The sequence below is a fragment of the Ictalurus furcatus genome, chromosome 21 (genome assembly GCF_023375685.1).
Source record: "Ictalurus furcatus strain D&B chromosome 21, Billie_1.0, whole genome shotgun sequence".
NCBI lineage: Eukaryota > Metazoa > Chordata > Actinopteri > Siluriformes > Ictaluridae > Ictalurus > Ictalurus furcatus.
Genome location: NC_071275.1, coordinates 14,915,863 through 14,939,952, shown reverse-complemented (window position 1 = coordinate 14,939,952; position 24,090 = coordinate 14,915,863). Strand labels below are relative to the sequence as shown.

The 24,090-nt window shown below is 41.5% G+C and overlaps 1 protein-coding gene across 2 annotated transcripts in view; it reads left to right on the top strand.

Annotated features, from left to right (window-relative positions):
- kif21b (kinesin family member 21B) overlaps positions 1-24,090 on the top strand; it is a 67,152-nt gene that overhangs the window by 31,003 nt on the left and 12,059 nt on the right. Inside the window, exons 9-29 of one of the 2 annotated variants that reach the window (XM_053652479.1) lie at positions 729-918; positions 1,011-1,074; positions 1,185-1,409; positions 4,101-4,215; positions 4,302-4,431; positions 4,514-4,702; positions 4,801-5,000; positions 6,464-6,571; positions 6,812-7,125; positions 7,265-7,418; positions 7,572-7,775; positions 8,219-8,320; positions 8,513-8,678; positions 9,011-9,071; positions 9,199-9,247; positions 9,421-9,626; positions 9,869-9,943; positions 11,608-11,721; positions 15,667-15,705; positions 21,265-21,401; positions 22,237-22,417. In XM_053652479.1, coding sequence (XP_053508454.1) covers positions 729-918; positions 1,011-1,074; positions 1,185-1,409; positions 4,101-4,215; positions 4,302-4,431; positions 4,514-4,702; positions 4,801-5,000; positions 6,464-6,571; positions 6,812-7,125; positions 7,265-7,418; positions 7,572-7,775; positions 8,219-8,320; positions 8,513-8,678; positions 9,011-9,071; positions 9,199-9,247; positions 9,421-9,626; positions 9,869-9,943; positions 11,608-11,721; positions 15,667-15,705; positions 21,265-21,401; positions 22,237-22,417 — 3,023 coding nt within the window. The remainder of the gene's footprint in view (positions 1-728; positions 919-1,010; positions 1,075-1,184; positions 1,410-4,100; positions 4,216-4,301; positions 4,432-4,513; positions 4,703-4,800; positions 5,001-6,463; positions 6,572-6,811; positions 7,126-7,264; positions 7,419-7,571; positions 7,776-8,218; positions 8,321-8,512; positions 8,679-9,010; positions 9,072-9,198; positions 9,248-9,420; positions 9,627-9,868; positions 9,944-11,607; positions 11,722-15,666; positions 15,706-21,264; positions 21,402-22,236; positions 22,418-24,090) is intronic. The other variant, XM_053652480.1, reaches the window with a different exon arrangement.

Genomic DNA, 24,090 nt, shown 5'->3' with positions numbered 1-24,090 from the left:
TTATTTCCGTCTAATTGCACAGCTAACAAATAACGTGTTTTTTTTTTTTATTTTTCTTATACATCAATTTGGCAATGATTCCATTGTTTTATTTAACAAAGAATAACATCAGAATTTTATACATTTATAATTCTTATCGTTATTATTATAACCAAGTCAGTTTGTGATACTTCCATTTTAACAGCTAAACAAGATACAGTTGTTCCCTCACCAGCCTCTATCTTGAGGTTAATAAGACCAGTTTTGTGGTAAAAAAAAAAACCTTAAAGGAACAGGTTTACCTCAAAGCACTGATGTAGATTCTCCTTTCATAAATCTTAAAGAAAGATTATTGTCTGTGGTGATACTTGCTTTTTCAGTGGCTGAATAGGTTTGTATGTTACAAGCGGCAAGTCTGGAAAAGGCGTAGGGACACGAGGTGAACGATCGTGGGGTTTGTGGCAGAGCATGATAAACGTGATTAGCAGGATGTGGGTTTATAGGATCTCACTTCGCTGACAGGTCAATGAGGCATCGCAGTAACCGATGTCCAGTAAGCCTGGACGTCTTAGTGGTGTTAGTGGTGAGCGTCAGTAGTGTTGCGAGACAGGAGCTCTGTTAGAGGCAGCACTAACTCATTAAAAAAGATTGGCTGATGGTAATCAATGAAGAGACTTCAGAGCAGTTCTCTCTGTATCATTAATCAGCAATCCCTTCCTTCCTGTCTGTTCTCCTCTACCCCTCGACAGGGGAAGCGTGTGGCCGGGGAGGATGGCTCAGAAGGCTTCAGTGACCTGTTCCAGGAGAACGCCATGCTACAGAGGGAAAACGACAACCTGCGCATGCGCGTGAAGGCCATGCAGGAGACCATCGACCATCTCAACACCCGAGTCACTCAACTCCTGACCAATGAGATTAACCTGCTGCTCACCAAGACAGGTACACCATACACCTACACAAGTCGTCACACATTTCCATAAACATAACACTTTGTTAAATCATCAATGAATAATTTTTGTGTTTCTCATTAGGGGAAACTAACGAGGAGATTGGGAATCTGATCCAAAGCTACATCAGAGAGATTGAAGAACTCCGGTGAGATAGCATCCTAGTTTTCTTACGTAAATAACGATCATTATATTAATACAAATAATTCTGTCCGGAACGTCTCGATCAGGATGTAAATGTCGTATGGTCTTCCTCAGGTCTAAGTTGTTGGAGAGCGAGGCGATGAACGAGTCTTTGAGACGCAGCGTGTCTCGTCTCTCCTCCCGCTCTCCTTATCCTGCCTCTCATGCGCCTCCACCTGGACACCCCCTGGGCTCCTCCCCATCCGTTTCCATGGAGGCCGAGATGACGGACGTGCTTCGGCGAGCCAAGCTGGACATCGAAAGGCTGAAGAAGAAAGAGAGGAATCAGAGGCGCAAGAGGTGAGTACTCATGTGGAACACGAGCAATAAACCGATCAGTTGCTTTTGATGACACCAACAACAAGGAAAGGATTATTACCATGCACTTTCACTAAACTTCTCCACAAGTCGACCATTGTCTAATAGTAAATTAACTACTGTAACTAGACACAACAAGCTTTCACAGCAAGACTGTACTATCTTGTGAATACCTGTGAACTACTAGATGGACTCTGTCCTAAAAATTCTGAAGTAGGAATCAAATTTAGCCCATTTTTCAAACCATATGATGCAGCACAAGAGGAAAGGATCTGGATTAAACTACAATACCAGATAAAATCACATGCAGTAAAAACTAATTTGGTCTGATATCATTTCCCCCCCATCTGACATGTCGGGCTAATGCATCCTTTCTTTGTTATTTTAAAATGCATTCAAATTTGTAGCGTGTTTATTAAAAACAAACAAAGGGTAAAAGCGCACACTGCAGTGGAGGAGTCTGATTTGACTGTAATGATAGAGGCTTCAGGTAATAGCTGAGCTCTTTGATCCTCACTGTTCTTGCTGATATTCTGAGACGAAGAAAGGATGACTCGGACTGATCAAGTGCAGAGGCAGCAGCCATGGCATTTAATCTTTCCTGTCCTTATTGGTTCTTCTGGTACAGTGTAAAGTCAAATCACCATTTTGTTGACTGAACTAGAGTTACGAAACCGTTCTAATTAAGCTTTATGGATGATGATTGTGTTTTCCTATAAATGACCTTATTAAGAAAAACACATCATTGCATCATTATTATTAGAAACACCCTACATTGTTAGTTTGAATGATACAACGTTTACTTGTCCACTATTGGACAAATATGACAAAGCTGAATTTTGTACATGTATGAGAATGTTAAATCCATGCTACTGGTGTTTGGTAGGGGTTTCTTATTTGTGGTCATCAGAATGACTTGCACAGCTACGGATCTATAGTTGTTATAATAGAGGGTGTGCATTGAGGGTGTCACTTTCCCGCCAGAACACGCCCCTTCGACTGGACTGAGTGGCAAAACATCCAGCAAAATGGCTGGTTTTAATAGGGGAAGCTGTGACAACACCAGTATGACTAATGATTATCAGCTTAAATTAAAGGCAGTTGGACTCGACAGTGACCCTTACAACTTGCCCAAGAACCTGTGGTCCATGGACATCGGTTTTCCTTACATTTATATGTACCTGATTTGGACGCCAGGGAAATACACTAAGCAAAGCCTGAAGGCATACAAAAGCCTTGACGCTTGGTCCTAATTTAAGGTGGGATTTGTCTGAGAAATTAAAGTGACATGAACACCAATAAACATTCTGGTTGTATGTACAAATATTTTTAATTTCTTATATAATGGTGAACCAAGCTGGTAATCTAGCTAGTCCTAGTTTGTTTGCAGCTAACACTGCTTCCAGTTACTAACGTTCTATATTTGTGAAGGTAAAACACTGTCAGAGAATGAATTGTACAAAATGAACACCACGTGCCAAAAGAACTCACACTTACACTGCTCCACTTAGTAAAAAAGGACTGAATGGTTTTTTGGCACTCTGTAAAAAGACCGCTCCGAGTTCTTGTTGAATCTGTTAGCACAGTCGATCTCACAACAGCTTTTTCCCATTTTAGATGCGTTTTTTTTTCTCTGTGTTTTTGCGGAATTCACGCTGTACACTAATGCTGCCACTCAGTGTTTTTGCCACTCGGTGGCGTGACCGTGGCGAGTACCGGCTACTGTGATGTCACATGCATACCCTCTATTGTATATTACATAAGGAATGAACACTCTGGAACATGATGTTATAGGAAAATAAGTAGTGACTAGGTGGTGTGATCCATTACTACTCCAAAGTTGATTTATTTCTCAGTCTGTACAGGATTTCGCAGCAGTTTTTATTATTTTTTTTGTGATTTTTTCAGCCACAAATGCTTGATTTTGTGGCGGCTTTTTTCAATATTTGCGATGCAATTTGTGGAGTTTTTTGTGTTTTATTTTTTCGGTGGAAAACTTAAATTGGTGAAATTGAAATTGCATGGAAGTGTTTTTCACAGTGATGTTTGTTGGTAAATGAGACCTTTTTAGCTGTACTCACTTGAATAGCAGGGGGCTTTGGCATGATGCACGTTGCGATGACGTCACATGATGCGTCTTGGCCCAATTCAGCGGTAAAATTGCAAGCTCCTCCGAATATTGCAGAGTTTTCTTGAGTTTACGTTCATTTCTGCGATCGCAAAATCACAAAATCCTGCAGGGACTGATTTCTAATAACAGAACATCCTGAAATGTTTCTACCCCTTATACCACACCAGTCTAGTAATGAACGGCAAATCATATTTTATTTTATTTTTATCTATTTATAGTTACATTAAACGTTGTGAAATATTCAAAAGACAAGCTGTTATGTTATCGGTTACAGTAGAACAGCTGTAAAGGGTGATACTCTCACAAGCTCCTCTTTTTTCTCCCTCTTGAGATTAATAAGGACAAAAATACACAGCTTGTCATGTTGCCGAGAAGCCAGAAAAATGATAACATTAATATAAACTTGATTTGAATCTCAGTTGGCACTATTTCAGAGCTGCTGTTATAGAAATCAACACCTTCTGATCAGATGTAAGAATTCAACAGGGCTGTGGTATAAGCTGTAGTATTGCACGTGGTTTCTTTATATTGTGCTTTTTCAGTCCAGGAACGGAGAAGGGCTTGAAGAAGAGAGCAAAGCTCCAGGCTCAGGAGAACGGCCAGAGCTGTGAGAGCAGAGAGAATGGAGACGGCAACTCGGATAACGAGCCTGAAGAGGTCAGAACTCTTTTCTTACGATTCGTAAAGTGGAAGAAGCAGTATGTAACATCATCACCATGAATAAATTCTGCACCTGTATTCAGGAGGGTATGTACCCTCTGCCTGAAGAGGAGAGTGGCTGTGATGAGGATGAGGAAGAGGAGCTCAGGGAGGAGGACGAATTCGACAGCGATGAGAGCCTGGTGGACTCAGACTCTGACTCTGATGAGAAAGGTTTGTAGGATTACTTTGTAGATCAGATACTTTTTTTTTTTTCCCGCAAATGTAACTATATTCTGTAACTCTTTCATTTCAGCAAACTTCCAGGCCGACTTGGCAGACCTGACATGTGAGATCGAGATCAAGCAGAAGCTAATAGATGAACTGGAAAACAGTCAGCGGCGGCTGCTAACACTAAAACTCCAATATGAAGAGAAGCTCATCCTGCTGCAGAACAAGATCCGTGATACGCAGCTGGAGAGAGACCGCGTACTGCAGAACCTCAGTGAGTCTCTGACACACTCGTGTTTTTTTTTTTTTTTTACAATGATTAGAGTAGCCATGTGCCCTACTAATCACGCACTCTGTATTTGATTATAACAGTGTGCATGGAGAACTACACAGAGGAAAAGGCCAGCAGGATCAAGGCGGAGTACGAGAAGCGTCTGAAGGAGATGAACAGGGATCTGATGAAGCTGCAGGCGGCGCAAAAGGAGCACGCTCGCCTGCTGAAGAACCAGGGCCGCTACGAGAGAGAGCTTAAGAAGCTGCAGGCTGAAGTTGCTGAGATGAAGAAAGCCAAGGTAGGAGTCGAAGCAGAATATAGAGAAATGCTGCCACCTAGAGGCAAAGAGCAGTCATTAGCAATCTGGTGCGTAAGTTCATGCATGAAACAGTCAGTACGTTTTCATGGACAACAATAATCCGATATTAGCCTGGTTAAGACGATACTCTGATTAAGAAACTAGCATGTAAACAGCGATTATTGATGACCTTAATCCGATTAAAGTCATACTTGAAATAAACATGAATTGAATGAAGACATGTGAAGTATTACTGTTTTAGTCGCATTAACGAAGTGCATTACAAACATGTACACACCTTAATCACACTATTAAAGTCGTGTGGGAGTTTTCATCGCATTTTGCGACAGGACACGTACACACACGGCAGTGCTCAACCATTTGACTGCAAACAAGCGCGCACGGCTGCGTCCCAAACCGCATACTTACCTGCTGTACAGTAGATATAACTAGCTAGTATTTAGTTAATAGTAGAAGTTAGTAGTATTTCAGCTACTATACAGTAGGTAAGTACGCAGTTTGGGACGCAGCCCACGGCTTCAAGCAGTCGTCTGTTTGCACGTATAGCACGATAAATAATTAACTGCACTTGAAGCGTTCGTAAAAATGAAAAATGAAACACCCAAAACTGTATACGGTTCCATAACGAAGACTAACTGTATGTCGATACGTGAAATTCTGGAGGGAACGTCGGACAGCGTGGCGTGGGAATGTATTGACGTGTGCCGTTAAGCAATCTATGTTCTATAACATGTAAAACCTGAACATGAAAGGAATATTCTAAAAACAACTCATGTAAACACCTTAATCAAAATATTGTCTTATTCAGAATAAGGTCAATAATTAGATTACTGTTGTCCATGTAAACGTAGTCACTGTTTCCATAAAAGGATCCTGTAGCAGACTGACCTTTTTAGCGTAGATTTATAAACTCATGTTATAGAGAGTGCTATATGGCAAAGCATGATTCTGATTTAGTGTGATTAAACAGTAGCTTGGAATTTCTATGCGCTATAATAGCGAATAAGATATATTTTCTTTTACATTATGTATCACACGTTTCAATCTCAATAGACCCGCTCACTGCAGATTTATTCTATGAACATAAAACAACTATTCAAATATTAGGCTTGTTGTATTATTTAAATGTGTGCGAGGATATTTTGGCTGTATGTTGGTTTCGGCGAGGTTTTCATTCCTGAATTTTCCACTCAGAACCCATTTCCAGACACCTCATTAGAGTCAAGTTGACATTATTTCTAGGCTGATTTGTTTGTAATATTTGCAGATTAGTTCACTTTTTAGTTAAGCTGAACGTTATTGCAGCGTGTTGACTATGTAATGGCTAAAAAAAAAATCACGATGATTAAAAAGTCATTTCAACACGATTGTGCAGCCCTAGTGAATTTGCTGTTTTGTTGTAGTATTAATTCTCAGTTTGCTGCTTGGACCTTCTTCGGTAGGTGGCATTGATGAAGCAGATGAAAGAGGAGCAGCAGAGGAGGAGGATGATTGACGTCAAGAGGAACAGAGAGATCGCCCAGCTCAAAAAGGAACAGCGACGGCAAGAGGTTACATTACATTACATCATCAGGTCGTCAGCCTTTTCTGTTTCGCTGCAGAAAGCATGCCCGTGTGGGAGTTATGCCAATCTCAATCACATTTAATATGAAATTTTAATGTGCTTTATCACAATTCATGAATTCATCATAGAGAAATTTAAGAAAATTCTTAGAGAATTTAAGAAATTGATGTGAAGTTGATGTGAAAATGTTCATCCTTTCTGACATTTCTCTGACGGATTTCTGCAGTATCAGATCCGTGCTCTTGAGTCGCAGAAGCGGCAGCAGGAGATCGTCCTCAGGAGGAAGACTCAGGAGGTGACGGCTCTGCGTCGACTAGCTAAACCCATGTCGGAGCGTGTGTCGGGCCGTGTCTCTCGTCGTCCACCCAGCCTGGACTCGGGAGCCGAGCTCTCAGCCAGCACCACCACCTCCACGACCACATCATCAGAACTCGAGTCTAGCCGTTCTGTCTCCAGCATCGTCCGCCAGTGGAACAACAAGATGAATGGCTATCTGGGAGAGAGCGAGGGATCTGGAGGTGGATTGTCCCGGCTGGCCAAGTCAGTGTCAGCTTTTTTTCTTTTCTTTTTTTTTTGTAAATTCAAAACAATACTATACTATACAACAATACTATAGTATATTATTTACAACAACGGCATTATTCATCTTGTATAAACCATTTTGGTCTGGACCTTGCAGTGGCAGGAAGAAGTTACAGAGGAAGGGTGTGAGCAGCAGCTTCTCAAAGACGGCGCGGCAAAAATGGCAGGCTCTGGAGAGGAGGGTCATGGATATAGTGATGCAGAGGATGACCATTGCCAACATGGAAGCTGACATGGACCGCCTCATAAAGGTATCACCTGCATGCGTAACTTGAATACTTTGAATACAAAGTAATCTGTTTTGGGTTTTTTTATGGTTCAAACGTCATTTAGAATGCAGAAACCTATTTCTTATTGCTCTTCTCGTTATGTATCGCTCTCACCGATTCCTTTAACTTCATCAGAAACGAGAGGAGTTGTCCATGCAGCAGGAGGCGCTGTTGCGTAAGCGAGAGAAGCTCCTGAGTGAGGGGCCTAGAGAGGAGGAGGATGAACGAGTTGTTCAGGAGATGAATGAAGAAATCGAGGTGCTCAATGCCAACATCGACTACATCAATGACAGTCTGTCTGACTGCCAGGCCACAATTGTACAGATTGAAGAGACCAAGGTTAGTATATGCTCACAGCCTACAGTACGTGATGGTGTAACACCAAGGGAGCATTATGGAGCATAAAGTTTCTCCTTTCTGAAAAACAACCGACTGTACACAACATACACATTTAGGTAGGCGGTCCGTACATTGCGTGCACGCTATTTTTTCTGTTTCGGAATGAAACAAATGCAAATACGATGTTCAACATAGATTTGTTCATTTTACGAACAAACGTAACGTCCTGTTTTAGTGCGTGGCAAGAAAAAAATTCAAATAAAAATTGTCAAATAAAAATATTTTTTCCTGCATTAAAAATGAAAGAAAGAAAAAATGATCGAATGCAACATACATGAACCTTAGGGATATTATGGATGTATAAAATCTGTTCAAAGTACCATCAAATCCTACTGTAGTTACCTGAAATGTCTAACACTAACAATCCTGTGTGTTTCCTGCAGGACGAGTTGGACTCAGTGGACATGTCGGTGGTCATCAGTTCCTGCTCCCTGACAGAAGCCCGTCACCTTCTGGACCATTTCCTGAAGGCCTCCATAGATAAAGTGAGCAAACCGAAACGCTCCTTCTTGTATTGCTTTACCAGAAGAAAGGTAAAATGCTTTAATGACCCCAGTGGCGATGAAGCGCAGCGATTACACGGTTTTCCCCCGTGTACTAGGGTCTGTACTTACACGGGATTTTTATTTGAACATGCATTTGCAGGATTTGCTGAACGTGTATGTGTGGCTATACAGAATTTACAGGTGGCTCAAAAAGAAGCCCAGATCAGGCTGTTAGAGGGACAGCTGCGACAAACAGACATGATTGGCTCTTCCCATAATCACATGATCCTGGACGCCTTGCGGGAGAAGGCGGAGTGTATCCCAGAGTTACAGGCTCTCATTCACAATGTCCAGCAGGGTGTGTACATTCAAACTGGTATATTTTGTAAGTAAGGCAAAATGGCTTTGCTTTGTAGTTGTTAGCCAGATCTGAGTAGAAACTCAGTTCTACCACTGATTTATATTATATTTATATAGTATCAGACATAGGAATTTACTTTGGTGTGTTGGATGCTCAGAGTATTGCACACAGTACCGTGAACACGTGCGTTGTTATCACTCACGCTGGATTCGTTACACTGGATTAACAAGAGGGAGAATACACCACCAAAACATTGTCCTAACATTTTTGGGATATATTTATTCACTATGTGCATGGATTTGTTTTTAAATGCTGTTTGTTTCCCACAGAAAATGGCTATGCTAGCACGGACGAGGAGGTGTCCGAATTTAGCCAGGCCTCAGAAACAAGGTAAGCTTCTAGCTTTGACTCATGGATTTTTATATCTCTGATTTACCTGTGATCATTTTTACATATCTAGATCTATTTCTTTTTTTCCTTTATTTTCATTTTTTTATTATTATTTTTTAAATCCCAGTTACTCACAAATGAAATCATCAGCCAGTCAGGATGACTTCAAGATCAAGGTACACGTCACCTTTGTTTCGTACCACGTGTGATGTCCACTAGGTGGCAGCGCTGTATAAGTGAATAAATATCAATGCTCTCTAGGATCAGCTGTATCAAGTCCTTACTGTTTTTTTAATTATTCATTCGAACATTCATTAAGAATGTCATTTTGGTTTGCTTGCCTCTGCAGTCTGAGCCTCGCATCTCAGTTCAGATGAAGGCAGTATCAGCTGAGTACTTAGGCCCCATCCTAGACTCCACCACCAAGAACATCACCAAGTCTCTGGCCTCTCTGTCCGAGATTCAGGAGAACGGCTTGGGCTTTGTTCTGCGTGAGACCTACTCCAGAGAAAGCCTGTCCCGCACGATCAACCTGCCGGTCCGAGGACACACGTTGTAAGTGTGACTACACGACTAACGTGTAGTATACTGCGTTTCTCAGCACTTCAGAATTTAGCACGTTACGGATATATATATATATATATATATATATATATATATATATATATATATATATATATATATATATATATATATATACACAGATCGTGTTGGAATACATATTATAGAGAATAAGAGAACTTTACGATTTGCTTTGAGGCTGTTAGGATTAAGTTTTAAGTGTGTTTGTTGTTCAGTCCCAGGCAGTCCAGAGGCTCAGATGCATCTCCATTCACCAGGCGACCTTCATATGATAGAAGTCAGTCATACAGGTAACTAACGCACCGCACTCAGCTAGTAATACATGACTTCTACTCTCTTACATATCTGCGTGAATTATTTGTCTGGAACTGCATCCCAAATGCTGCTTTATGGGGTGTACAGTGCAGTAGAGTAGGATCTAGGCAGTCATTATGTGATAACCTATGTAGAAAACTTACAAGGGATTTGGCCTACTGTGCGCTGGAGGGGCTCAAATTAAAAGAAAAAACAATTCATGCCGGAGGACACCTCAGAGATTGCGGATTACTGTGCGATTAAATAAAAACGAATGTCGAAAATGAAATTTTATTATAATATGATGACATTACAGCCGAGTTTTCGCCTTCCGTGGTTTATACAATACGAACACTACTGCTACGGTTCGATCGTGACTGTATACCTTTTTCTGAGGTACATTTAAATGTTAGGTTTATTAAAATGATAATTAGATAATTATTTAATAAAACCTGGAACGCTTTTATAGAGGATTCTGAGTGCTCTAGGTAGGGTAGCTAGGGGAGGGTAATGCTAACTTAGCCAGCAAGCAGAGAATGCTAGACATTGTGTTCTTTTACAGACAAGGTTTGTTCCTTCTGTATGTTGTAATGCACATATTAATACGTGATTTCAGTTTAAAGTTCGAAATGTGAACCTGCGCCTGTATTCATCAAGCCTCTCAGAATGACTGAATCATGAACCGCTCAACTAATCGTGCTAAAAGCGTGAATTACTCAGACTAGAACTTGGAAGTAACCTTTATATATAAAAACTACTTAGACTTCTTCAGTTGGATTTTATTTTATTTTTTCATGTTTATATCGTGCATGATTTGTGACATAATTTTTCTGCCACTCTTGTCCAATGAATGCATTTACAGGAAAAGCTGCATACATTAGGAGACGTTTTCTCTCGTTAATTGTTATTAGTTTTAATACGGAGTCTGCTAATATCATTCGATTCGCATATACATTCTCGTTCATTATCTCGTAGTTTTTATTATTTATAATTACTCCAACGAGCATTGGCAAGCCGCCTCGAGCAGTAATAACGCATAAATCTGTTCCGTTGTTCATTAATTACAGTATATCCTGCCCAGTAGTAGGGAAGTCAGTGTGTGAATGATGTGTAAGAGCTTGAGTGATACAGTAGGCACTGAATGTCATCTTTCCCGAGCCTCGGAAACACAACGCGTCACTGCTGAGAGCATGTAGATTCCCACATGAGGTCCGTAAGAAAAACGATGTCGTTCCTGTATAAACGCTCGCTTAACCAGCACATTATCATTTCCGAAGTCTGAAACATTTCTCTCTCGCGCCTGATTGCAGTCATTTTGTCAGCGTCTAACTCACTAGAGCATTTTCTTAGAATTGTTGAGCAGTCTCGTTTCCTACTCTGAGAGTTTTGATGACTACAGCCCACGTCCTGAGTAACAAGTAATGACTTGAGATGTCTTTTCACTAGATGCTTTTTATAACTCAAGTAGTTACCATATGGATGGTGACTATTATTATAGCATTTTCAGGTCTGCTTTGTGTTTTTTTTTTTTTTTTTGGCTACTCTATCCACCTCTTTGTAAAGTTAATATCGGATATTTACTTCACTGTTTGTACTTTTAGTATGTCGACTCACACTTTTCTAACTTAGTGTTTTGTTTCTTGGTGTTTGCTCTCCTCAGACCTCCTGAGACAATCTACACACCTCCCTCGTCCCCTCCTCTCCGTACCCGTAACGACCGCAATGTTTTCTCCCGCCTCACAAGCAACCAGAGCCAGGGTTCTGCACTGGACAAGTGAGTACACGGACACGCTATGTTAAAGCCTGTTTCTGTGTTCGTGTTGTTTCTCGCTCTGAATTTTCCATCCTCGCAGGGTTTGTTTCGAGTTAAAGTACAGTCGAGAGGAAAAGAATCGAGAATGTGAGAAATGAGTTGAGGAACCATCCTTCACAGCTGCCAATTAGGCGAGGTCCATTGTTCGTAGAGAAAATACGTCAAAGTTTATCCGTTCGTCGAGTTCATCCACACCGCTTGAAAGTCCCCTATTATTAATGCTCCACGGCTCCTGTGGATGCTCATTATAGCATGGCAAGTGGGTAAATTAGCACGGGATAACCAATTATACCCCCTTCTGAAGACGGCTCGTCTTAGCCTTTTCCTTTCATAATTGAATCAGCTGCGCCTGAAATCCCCGTACAGGACTAAAGGGGTCTGCTATGCAGTTCTCATTCTATCTATTTTCAGCCTTTTGCATATTGAAAAAGGATCAGCGAATCCACGGATTGTTGCATTTCACAGCAGGCAGTGGCTTATTCTTGACGTTTCTGTAAGGTTATTGTCACATTTACGTTACTGATGTTGGTTTTTGTAGTGTTCTCAGTGGTGTTTATTAGTGTAAAATGGCCTTTTTTTGTCCTTATAGTATCAGCATCGTATAGAATATCGTTCATGATTGCGTTCAGTCTTAAAAGATCATAAAGAGTAGATCAATTAACTTGGCTGCTTCATGTTCAATTGCAATTAGTCTTTAGTTATAACGATTCATACCACAGCGCTGTTGAATTGTTGACTCTGATTGGTCAGAAGGTGTTTAATTTTCTAAAACAGCAGCTCTGAGAGTAGTGCATTAGTAATTCAAATCTCAGGTTTACATGAATGCGCTGCTTCTAATGCGTTATCGTTTCTATAGTAACAGCTCATTCACAGGGACTTGTATGGCACACACAATCTAAGCCTAATTAATAAATGCATTTAAAAAAAACATGTTATTTCAGAACAAATTGTGTAATCGTTGATATGATGAATGTTTCTGTACGGAGATGTTTATTTTAACATTCATGAGGAGTCTCCAGTGTCAGTGATTTGTAACACTGAGTATGTTTTACATCACAGGAAGGTTTTTTGGTATCATGACACATTTAATTTTTTTCCCTTATTATCATAAAGGAAATAAAAGAAACGAAGGGACCGACTGTTATATAGTTAAGTGATAACCTGAACATGGATGTTCTACAACTAGGTCTCTCACGATAGCAACTTTTGTTGGACAATATATTCTCCCAGAAATAATTACGATAAACGATATTATTGTCATTTTAAGACCATTTTATGCCACATATATAATTAGAATGATAATTCTCACTTATATATTTCCAAAATTGGCAAGGTCAGCAAAAACAATCGAGATCATGTCTATATGTCGTACGATTAGTCGATAATATAATTATCTCGACAATCCTATCCACACATTTAAATGTTACTATAAGCGGTTAAAAAATAGGACCGGTCTCTCTAAAATTGTCATCATTTGCAAATTGCTGTGGTATGAGAGTTATAAAACACTTCATGATGTGCAGTTATTGAAAACTAATCAACTTATAGGATAGTCACAGTAACGCCACTTCACTTTGGGCTGCACTACACTACCCCGTTATTTTCCTATAACAGCATGCCTCAGAAGTGTTTTATTCCTTGCTTATTGCTTAGATCAAATGTCTTTGTGCTGTGATGTGTTCTGTTGCTTTGTTTTTATAATACTGTCATTCACCTGGATAGGAAACAATACAATAATGCGAGCGTCAGACACGGTTTGTCTGTTCGTGAAATCAGACGTCGGATTTGTGACAACTTCACATCATTATAACCAGTGAAAGACAAGAAGGAACAGGAGCAAGTCCTGGACTAGCCGTGTATCTCCACTTCACATAGTTATTATTCATCTCTTCCTTTGTTGTGTATGCATGCATGTCATGTTGATTAATGTTCACAGACTAAATGCTGATTAGTGGTGGTGTCCTAAAGTGGAAGATGGACACTTCATTAATCTCAGGTTCACTCAGCTTTTGTTCAGGGGTGGCTAACGATTTCCTGGATCGTTTCCCCCAGGGCTTGAGATCTCCTCCTGTGTGCTTGAACTTCCCTTCATGTAGATTCACCATTTGAACAAGTTCAGTGGGGCAGACCCTTATCATATGGGCCACCATGCGATGACCCTTATCAGATCTTCTACAGAACGGGAAAATCTTATATTACGTGAGAGCACTCCTTTCTATTGATTTAGAGTTCAGGATCAGAGATATGTAAAACAGGAAGTGTGAACATGGTAAGGTTTCGCTGTTTGTCTAGCCTGGTTTGACCGTTGAGAAACTGGTTCAGAATGTTCTGCAGGAACAGTCTGGAACATCTTGACCCAAGTAATGTATGATCAAATGATTCTCACTGGGCCGCATTCATCAAGTTCGATGCAAAAGAATTTATTCTTAAAACATTTACAGAAGCATTTAAATAAGAAATGTGGTATTCATGAAAATCCACCCTAGTTAGAAAAAAAAAGTTTCTATGTGATCTCCTGAGTTTATGTAAATTTGCATATAAGGAGATACTAACGAAATGTAAAACTCAATTTATTGGCTTCATATCACATTTGTAGCGATGCGCTACTGCAAATTGAATGCACAGATGATATAATTTTGTGAACCTCATGTTATTTCATATTGACATGAGGTTGGTTGGGGAAGCAATCCGGAGCAAATCTATAAATGTAGACAAAACTACTTATTTAATTAGGACAAAAGAAGTGGTGCCCTATAAAAAGAGGGCGCGCTAGTGTGTGCCCGTGGCTCAGCTGCATTCCTGCATGGAAAATTGAACAAATGCGGCATTTACGATGCACTCTTTTGTCATTTTGCCATTTCCAGCTCTGTGAGCTTTGCCTTTTATGGAGTTTTGTGGCTGCCACTAAACACAAATCAGCTGCGCTTTATGCCTAATTGGCATTTATCAAAATATGAGGAAAATCAATATTACTGAAAGTTTTGTAAATGTGACAAGAATTTGAAATAACGGAAACGTTTATAAGCAACGTTACTAAAACACTGCTAAATGAGGCCCAGTGTGTGCACCCGCAGTAGAGTATTACAGTAACTTAATTGGTTTGCATCAATACTTAATGCTGGCTGTTATTGCTGAGGCACCAGAAGGAATCCTCAGAGCAGAACATACTGGAGGTTTGCTGGGTTTTTTTTTTCCTAATGGTCAGACCAGGAAATGTCCTAATCTATTGCAGAGCTAATAGGTTATTAGTTCTGTACCCTGTCAAGCTGAAAAAGCCTGAAAACAAGAGCACACTTCTGTTAGGTCAGTTATTCTCAATTTTTGTTCCAGTAAAACATTTGCTCCTTTTTCTCATGGTCATTTTTGTCTTACGTGACTTCCATCGACTCAAAGATCTCTTAGTGAGACCTCAGGGCAAAACTCTCACCAGTGACCATTTCATTTGAAATTCTTTTAACACCCAATGTGCTTTGTGCACCATGCATAAAATGTTCTCCTACCTGAAGCGCTTCAAAAGCACACCTTGGGATTGGGCTATGAAATAAAACGTTGCCGAGTTTTATTAAAAAACAAAAGCACCGTGAGGCTCGTAAATGTTTGCAGTGGGAGTTCGGAGTGCCGGAGCAAATGTTTTCAAAAATTGCAGCCAAGAGTGGGCTCCACTTCCACTTCCTGTGATGTCCGGTCGGATATCATTTTAACCCTTCCTGACCAACTCTACATACTCTTTCCTGTTAACTCCTCCCTCTCTTCTCCTGCCCCTCCTCCTATCTGCTACCTGTTTTCTGAGAGGCTTTCTTTCTTTCCTTTAAAAAAAACAAAACACAAAAACCCCTTCTCCCCATCTCTGTAACTGACTCCTATCCTCCCACCCTCCCCTAACCCTGCTGCTGTTCTGCCCTTTAGGTCTGATGACAGCGACTCCTCTCTCTCGGAGGTCCTCAGGTAGATTTCTCTGTCTGATTTAGCACTTTTCCACCGGGGCTGGAGCCGGAGCTGGAGCCCAATCTCGAACCGGGCTTCGCTTTTCCACACAAAAAAAAACCTCTGGGCCCGTGCCCGATTTCAATTGAAACAAGCTTTCATTACAGAGTGCAGTTTGAAAGGCGCCATTTTTAAAAGGTTGAGGTTAAACGTTGAGGTTAAACATGTCTGTTCAACAGAAGAGACCAACGCTCTCCTTGCCATCTGGTTGACGAGAGAAATTCAAGACAAAATGAAAAGTAGCATCAGAAAAAAGCGCATATATGAGAAGATAGCATTGATGGCGTAGTGGGTTCAGCTCGCATGTCAGTGGAAATGCGAGCCGGTTCTGAGCGAGTGCCACCCTCTGGCCGAGCACCAGCTCCAGCTCCTCCGCTAGCCCCGGTGAAAAAGCGGTAAGAGTCTTCTTTTTTTTTTCCCCCCTGTTGCCTGATTGGTCTGTCTTGGACCATTTGTGTAAAGGGTGTGGCCACTGTTTGAGCATGCTGAATCCTCACTTTGCTGGCCCCTCCCTTTCCCCCCCATTTCTGTTCTGTGTTTGTTGTGAAGCCCAGCACTGAATGAACCTTATGGTCTGATTTCGGGAAACTTTTTTTTTTAAATTAAAAAAGTCTTTTTTAATGGAGAGAGACAGAGTGCAAAAAAAGAGACATGTATATGAAGTGATTAAATTTCCCAAGTAGTACTGATATTTCCACCCTATTATCAACTATAATGTTGGACGCGATGTTAGTTTGTCCATGAACCTTTCAGATTCCAGTTTACCTCATGAAAGTACATAACGTACAATTGGCAATTACTTTGAATTGATTTTGACTTATTGATCTAAAATTCATTAGTAAGAGGTAAGGACATGTTAGCGAGGTTACTTTTTCGTGGCTGATTAACACCGTGCCTATTCACCCTGTTTGTCCAGTAATGCGAGTTGACGACATATTTAAGGCTGTTAACTCTAAATAAATAATCTTATGATTTTTCGCTGCACAAATATGCTGCTTCTTTTAGTCTCTGCAGGTGAGCCGCTATATAAATTGGCTCTTTAAGGCCCGCAGTCTGCTCTAGCGTGCCACATAATTGACTTTACCTTATCTAATAGAGCCTGCAGTGCAATCTCTCAGCACCTTCATAGCCCTATTATCGTGACACTGTGATTGCATTTTTCTTGCTTCTGTCGTTATCCCATTAGAAATTAATGGCACTGTGATGGAATGTGGGGAGCATGCAATAAACCCCCCCTTTAACATTTTTATTTTATTTTTACAGTTCTTCCCTCCTCTAAAACAACTGTAATCTAGCCGTTTGTTCTCAAACTGACGATGCTGAAAGCTCTGTGTGCGTTTTTACTTGATTCGCAATCCTCTTTTTTGATTTTACAAACAGCAGCAAATCTCATTACGGCATCAGTCCGATAAGGTTCATTCACACCATGATTCCCTCCTCCCTCTGGTTATACACTAAACATGTTGCTTCATCACATCCTCCATCCTCTTGTCTTCCCTGCTGCCAGCTGAGACAGAATGGAGAATCATCTGTTTTCTGTTTCATTCCTAAACTGAATGGTTTCATAACCACGAGCTCACTCTGCATTGATTTAAGTGCTGCATGAAGATTTGATTTAGAAAATGATTTTTTTTTGTGGCTTTTTTGATGTGCTGTGGGTTTGCTATATTATTTTACTGGATTAGATTTTAGGACGAAAGTGCTTGCATGTGGAGTTTTTTGACGCAATGTGTGTGTGTGTGTGTGTGTGTGTGTGTGTGTGTGTGTGTTCGAGAGGATTTTAGCACTGAACGTTTGCTCAGCATGGCACTACACATGGGCTTTGTGGGCGTGACCGTGCGAGTGTGGTTTGGCGAACGGCGAGAGCTGAAAAGACGCCGCATGACTGTATTACACTCCGCTTCACTATCATTACTCACCTGCAGGGTCAAATGAGCCTATCAGCCGTTACCATCCTACGTGGCTGTGCTGTCGAGTCAACACAAAACTCAGACCATGTGTTTACACAGATGCTTATTTCAGCATTATCTCTCCAGCAGGAATCATATGATGTAATATCACATAGGCCGTTTGAACACTTTACATACCGTTACCTACTGTAGTGGGTATTCCTGAGGTCATACTGTCCAATTTATTTAGCCTTTGACATTATCATCATAGTGACCATGCAGACAATTGCTTTGAACATATACCCTCTCTAGCCACTTTAAAAGGAACACCTGTACCCTTTTCATTCATACAATTACAGTTACAATCAGCCAAACAATTGGCAGCAGCACGATATATAAAATCATGCAGGTACAGATTAAGAGCTTCGATTAAAGTTCAACGATCAGAATGAGAAAGAAATGTGGTGTCAGACATTTTGTTTGGGTCAAGTATTTTAGAAAGTCTCTTGGGACTTTCACACACAACAGTCTCTAGAGCAGAGTTGTCCAATCTTATCCGGAAAGAGTCGGTGGGTGTGTGTGCAGGTTTTCATTCCAACCAAGCAGATGCCACACCTGAGTCTATTGAAAGCCAAGATCAACTGATTAAACAGGTGGAATCAGGTGTGGCTCCTGCTTGGTTGGAATGAAAACCTGCACCCACACCCACCGGCCCTATGTGGATAAGATTGGACACCCCTTCTCTAGAGTTTACACAGAATGGTGCGAAAACCAAAAAAAAAAACACCGTCAAGTGAGCGACAGTTCTGTGGGTGGAAATGCCTTGTTGATGAGAGAGAGAGCGAGAAGAATGGCCAGACTGGTTCCAGCTGGTTCAGGAAGGTTACAGTAACTCCAATAACCACTCTTTACAACCGTGGTGAGCATAAAAGCATCTCTCAACATATCGAACCTTCAGGTGGGCCTCATTTTCCAGTTCCAGTCCTGACAGCCAAGAACAGATCTGAGGCTACAGTGGACGCAGAAACTGGACAGTTGAGGATTGTAAAAACATCACCTGGATTTAAACATTAACTGAAGCTATTGACCTGTAGAGTATCTGCATAATTGTATGCATTGTGCTGCTGCCGCATGATTGGCTGATTGGTTCATTATAAGAATGTGTGGCCAGTGAGTGTATGATCCACATCAGGTAATTCTTTACCACCCTAGTTGCCACAAAAGTTCCCCAGACTCCTCCCTCAGCCGCCATGTCCTGGTTTCCTCTTTAATCAGCTCTCCTCCTGTCACCTCTGTCCAACATACCCTGAATGGCGGCTCGGCCATTATTAGGAACACAGAGCAGCTAAGCCTTTACGCTCACTCACTGGAGACCAATTTTTTTCCCGTGCTGAATCTCTCGCTCCGTTTCGTCTCACTCGGACGGCTTCCCAGAGACAGAGAATGGCCCGAGGCCAGACACGCCGGGAATGCTGCCAGCCTCAAGAGGAGATCCTCGTTATCTTGCAGAGTGGAGAGAAGGACTGTTAAGCTCTGCCAGGTTGCTCATGGGTTCCATAAAAGTATGTGGGCTAATTGGCTCAGAAAACTCTAGGAGGCGAGATGCGAAGCTTTCGGACCAAGAAAAGGTTTGACAACAAAACTAAACTATTAGTAAGTTTGTTGACGATTGGTGCTTTCTTTTTTGTTTCGCTACTTTTTTACTTTTCTCATAGCTTGGAGTGGGAAATAATTCTTCCTTCTGCTACGAGAAACCACAGATGTTTCTCGGCACGTGAATCGAAGAACAACACACAGCAGTGCAACAGAAATGTGAAAATGACCCACTCTTTTGTTGGTGTTATCCCTCTAGGACTCAATAAAAGATTTCTCACTGGCCATTTACGGAGACAGTGACCTCTCTGTTGTGATTCTAAACACTGAATGTATTGAGCAATTCCTCTCTGTGGTGGAGCCTTTCGTTTGGCCTCTGGCTTAAGTTCGTCAGAACTCCACACAGAAACACAGAGTGCCAGCTGTCACAGAGAATCACATCCTTTCATAGTGCGCCCTCTGATCATTTTAAGACAGATGTGAAGTTTTAGGTATAGCTAAATCAGAAACTCTGTGCTATTCGAAGATCCGCTGCCGGTAGCGTCGTGCCTCTTGTTCTGCCCATATTTTGATGCAAGCGAGCATGGCAGATGTCATGCTAATTCTGTCATTCCTGCCACAGAGCATGAGGCACCGACATCATGGGTCACGTTCCTCAAGATGGAGGCTAGTAACCCTCACTGCCTCTTGTCTGGCTGCCTCACTTCTAATCGTTTCGGACCTGCAACTCGAGCCAAGCCACTGTGAAGCCAGTTGGACGTGAGTGTTGGAGGCTCGGCAGGTCTGAAATGTCTAGAGCTGCCAGAGAGGTGATGTGATGGCTGTGATGTCTAATTGGAGGGCATCTTGCTAAAGTTCAGTCTGTGAATAAGAAAGGGCAGTGACTGTCTCCAGCAAATATTTTATGGGGATATAAATAAATAAGCAAGCCTGTTAAAGTATCTTATTTGTCTTCACATGGTCGTATTTTCTCCTAGTTGTTATTTAAGGAGAACAAAAGCATTTGAGCAGAAAAGCATAGCGCAGTAATCGCTCTATATTGAAACTCAAAAGGTCGGTGTAAAAAGTCATCTTTATGATTTCATATTTAATCGTCTGGACATCAAATGAACACGCCCCCTTATGCTATGGTGAGAGAATTAACCAATCAGAATCATGCATTTCCCCCATTTCTGTTTGAAAGCTACTAGCCACTTCAAAAGAAAAGTACAGAAGATCTGTGCAATGTTATTTATATGGCTTCCAGAGGTTTTATGCCATCCCACCTTCTACTACTGTATGAAATCCACTCAAAAATCTGATCACGTGGTGGGTTTTGTTTTTCATATATTTCCTCATCCCCACAGAAATGAATTCCTGCTCATGCCACTGGTACACACTTTCTCTTTTTTTTTTTTAGAATTCCCAGTCACAAATGCAGAAATAAACAATCATTTATGATATCTAAAACTAGCATTCTTCCATTTTATAGACGCTCTTTCATCAGTCATGATCCCTGGTGTCTTTCAATTCTTATTTCACTGAAGACTAAATGTGCATAGCTGCAGATGAACTCTGGCCACTGGCCCAGACATCCTTGGCAATAATAAAGAAACCTGCACAAGTTTAATTTTGGGAAACCTCAAATATCAGTTCAGCTCTAGTTTCTACACTTGCTTTCTTCAGTTCCTCTGATCGCATTCACGTTGCTTAGAGAAACAGCTCAGCAGGCCTTAATTAGCACCTGCCTCGGATATGAAAGCGCTTCCATTGTTTTGGTCGATTTCTGTCTGTCACACAAAGCCCAGCTGGGGTTTGATGAAGCAGATTAAGGAGTGCAATATTGATAATGAACTCGGGTGAGAGACTGAGGAGAATGGAGCATGGAGGTATGGAAGAGGAGGCGGGGAACAGCGGCGCTTTGGGGGAGAGAGAGCTGCTAGACTTTGTAATGTCTTGAAACAAAAACAAAATCAGTCAAGGTTCATTTGGCAAACACACTTCTTGTATGCGCGTACTCCCTGTTAGCACAGTTTTGAATGTGTGTATCTCGGTGCAGGGGTGTGATCAGTCCCATGGCAGGGCTGAAGGGGGGCAGAACGGCTCCTCTGCAGTGTGTGGCCGTGGCTGAGGGACACTCCAAGCCTGTGCTCTGCCTTGACGCTACCGACGAGCTGCTTTTTACTGGATCCAAAGGTACACACACACACACACACACACACACACCTCTTTTTGTTATACTAGAGTACTTGACCCAAGAATAAACTCGCACACAGCCCAATAATCAGTTTGGTTGGCATTCTCTGTGTGCTTTAGAGCCACACTACGCATGCCTTCTTGAACTTCTCGGCAGCCTCATATTATGCACGAAGCCTCTGAGGCACAGAGCAGCTATGGAAGAAGAGCCTGTGAACCATAGAGCAAAAAAGAACTATCTATCCAAAGGAACAGTCTGACTTTTAAAGCAGTTTTTGATGATTTTTCATCGATTTTAATTTAGTGCCATAGTTAGGCCAGTCTGTACATATTCATTATCCCATGAAAGATTCGATATTCCACTGTCCAGTAAACTGGAAACTGGAAGTCACTGCCTTAGGGAAAGGGGGACAAAATACATTTCCCCCTGTCACGGGCTGTGAAATGGATCTGGCAGCATTAGTGGAGCACATTGTCATAATAAGGCCTGATGGCACATACTGCTTGTTAGCTCATAAACCATATGGATTACGGAGTCATAGAGGGCTGCATTAGCACGATTCATTGGCTGTGGGTCTGTTAGGGCTATTCAGTTAAGCGTGCCTATCCAAATGAGCATAAAAGATGATAAATGTTGTTTTAGAAACATAAACAATTTAGATAGAAAGAACAGGTTGTGCTCCTAAAGAAGGACGCAAGCACAACATTCACATGTTGTAACATGTAATGCAGCATAGTATAATTTAACATAAAAGAATTTCACTGTGCTATAATGTATACGTGATCAATAAAGACACATTATCATTATAATGCTGTATTTTTAACCTATTCTCAGACCGCACGTGTAAGATGTGGAACCTGGTGACTGGGCAGGAGATCGTGACACTGAGGGGACACCCCAACAACGTGGTGTCTGTCAAATACTGCAGCAGCTCCGGCCTGGTCTTTACTGTCTCCACGTCCTACATCAAAGTGTGGGACATCCGTGACTCTGCCAAGTGTGTGCGCACCTTCACGTGAGTGTCTCATCAGGTCTCAGGTTATCCCAAACATGTTAAGCTACAGAAGCAAGTCTAGCTTGTGGACAGACCTAATGTTTAGACTTCAATCAAAGTGGAATTGTCAAGTAGAACCCAAAAAGCTGGCTTATTTATTCTGATGTCCTCTACCTGAATGTAAAGTCTTACCCAATCTGAACTTCCTGTGACTGTGTACTGTTTTCCATTTAACAACTACAATAGCAATATTGCACGGTCAACAACTGCACGATCCTGTAGGTTCGAAAATCAGACCGTATCTCACCGAACAGGCTACACAGCTACTAGTCCAGGCTCTTGTTATCTCAAAACTGGACTACTGCAACTCACTGCTCTCGGGCCTCCCAGCCAGCACCATCAAACCCCTTCAGATGATTCAGAATGCAGCAGCATGCCTCGTCTTCAACCAGCCCAAGAGAATCCATGTCACACCCCACTTCATCTCCCTCCACTGGCTTCCTGTAGCCGCCCGCGTCTCACGTACCTTGACCTTGATGCTCACGTACAAGACCTTGTCTGGAACAGCACCCTCCTACCTCAACACTCTCCTGAAGGCTTACGTTCCCTCACGCAATCTGCACTCGGTTAACGACCGATGCTTAGTAGTGCCTACTCAGTGTGGCTCAAGGTCCCTTTCCAAAACCGCAGAATCTGTCACTATCTTCAAAAAACAGCTAAAGACCCACCTCTTCCGTGAACACGTAACTAACCCCTAAAATTCCAACCCCACATTATTAAAATAAATAAATAAATCTTACACCTCTACTCTGTGCACTTTGCTTCTCTAGAACTCAATTATAAATCTTGTATGGTAGCACTACTTGTATTGTTCCTCATTTGTAATTCGCTTTGGATAAAAGCGTCTGTTAAATGAATAAATGTAAAACAATATGTTTACTAAATTTATCGATATAACCCAAGAATGCATGCAGTACAGCTTTTGCAAGAGATAGATATAAATGAACAGCATTAGCGAATAGATCAGGTTTTTCCCCTGCGTTCCATGTTTGTGTCACACGTTAGCACGTTTGCTTCGCACCTGGGTTGGTGTATGCACGGGGTTTGCATGTTCTCCCCGTGCTTCGGGGGTTTCCTCCGGGCACTCCAGTTTCCTCCCCCAGCCAAAGACATAGGCTGATTGGCATGTTTAAATTGTCCGTAGTGTGTGAATGTGTGTGCAATTGTGGTCCCCCGCCTTGTGCATCCTGTGAACCTGTGTAGCATAAGCAGTGTAGAAAATGGATGAATGGATGATACTATGGTGTGTGTGTCTCTAAATTGTGTGGCCTTATACCAACTGTAGCTCATTATAATAGGCAATTTAATTCTGCAGGATTGCACCGTTTACTTTTCTTTTTTTTTTCTTCTAATATCCTCCCAACATACCCAATATACAGTTTGTGATGTAAACCATTACATCTCAATAAAACAATCGAAAGCGTCCGCCATTCCATGATTGAATTGTAGATTTAAAGGCAAATTAAACTGAGATGCTTTGATACACGAGCCTCTTGATACTGCTGAATACAGATGAGTGAAAACACTTCAGAAATGCACTCAGTGAGAATGCACTTTGTTTATAATTGATCACTCAAGGTTTCGTTTTTTTCCCCCTCCCCCGAAGCAATTTACAAAACAAAGTTACGCTCATG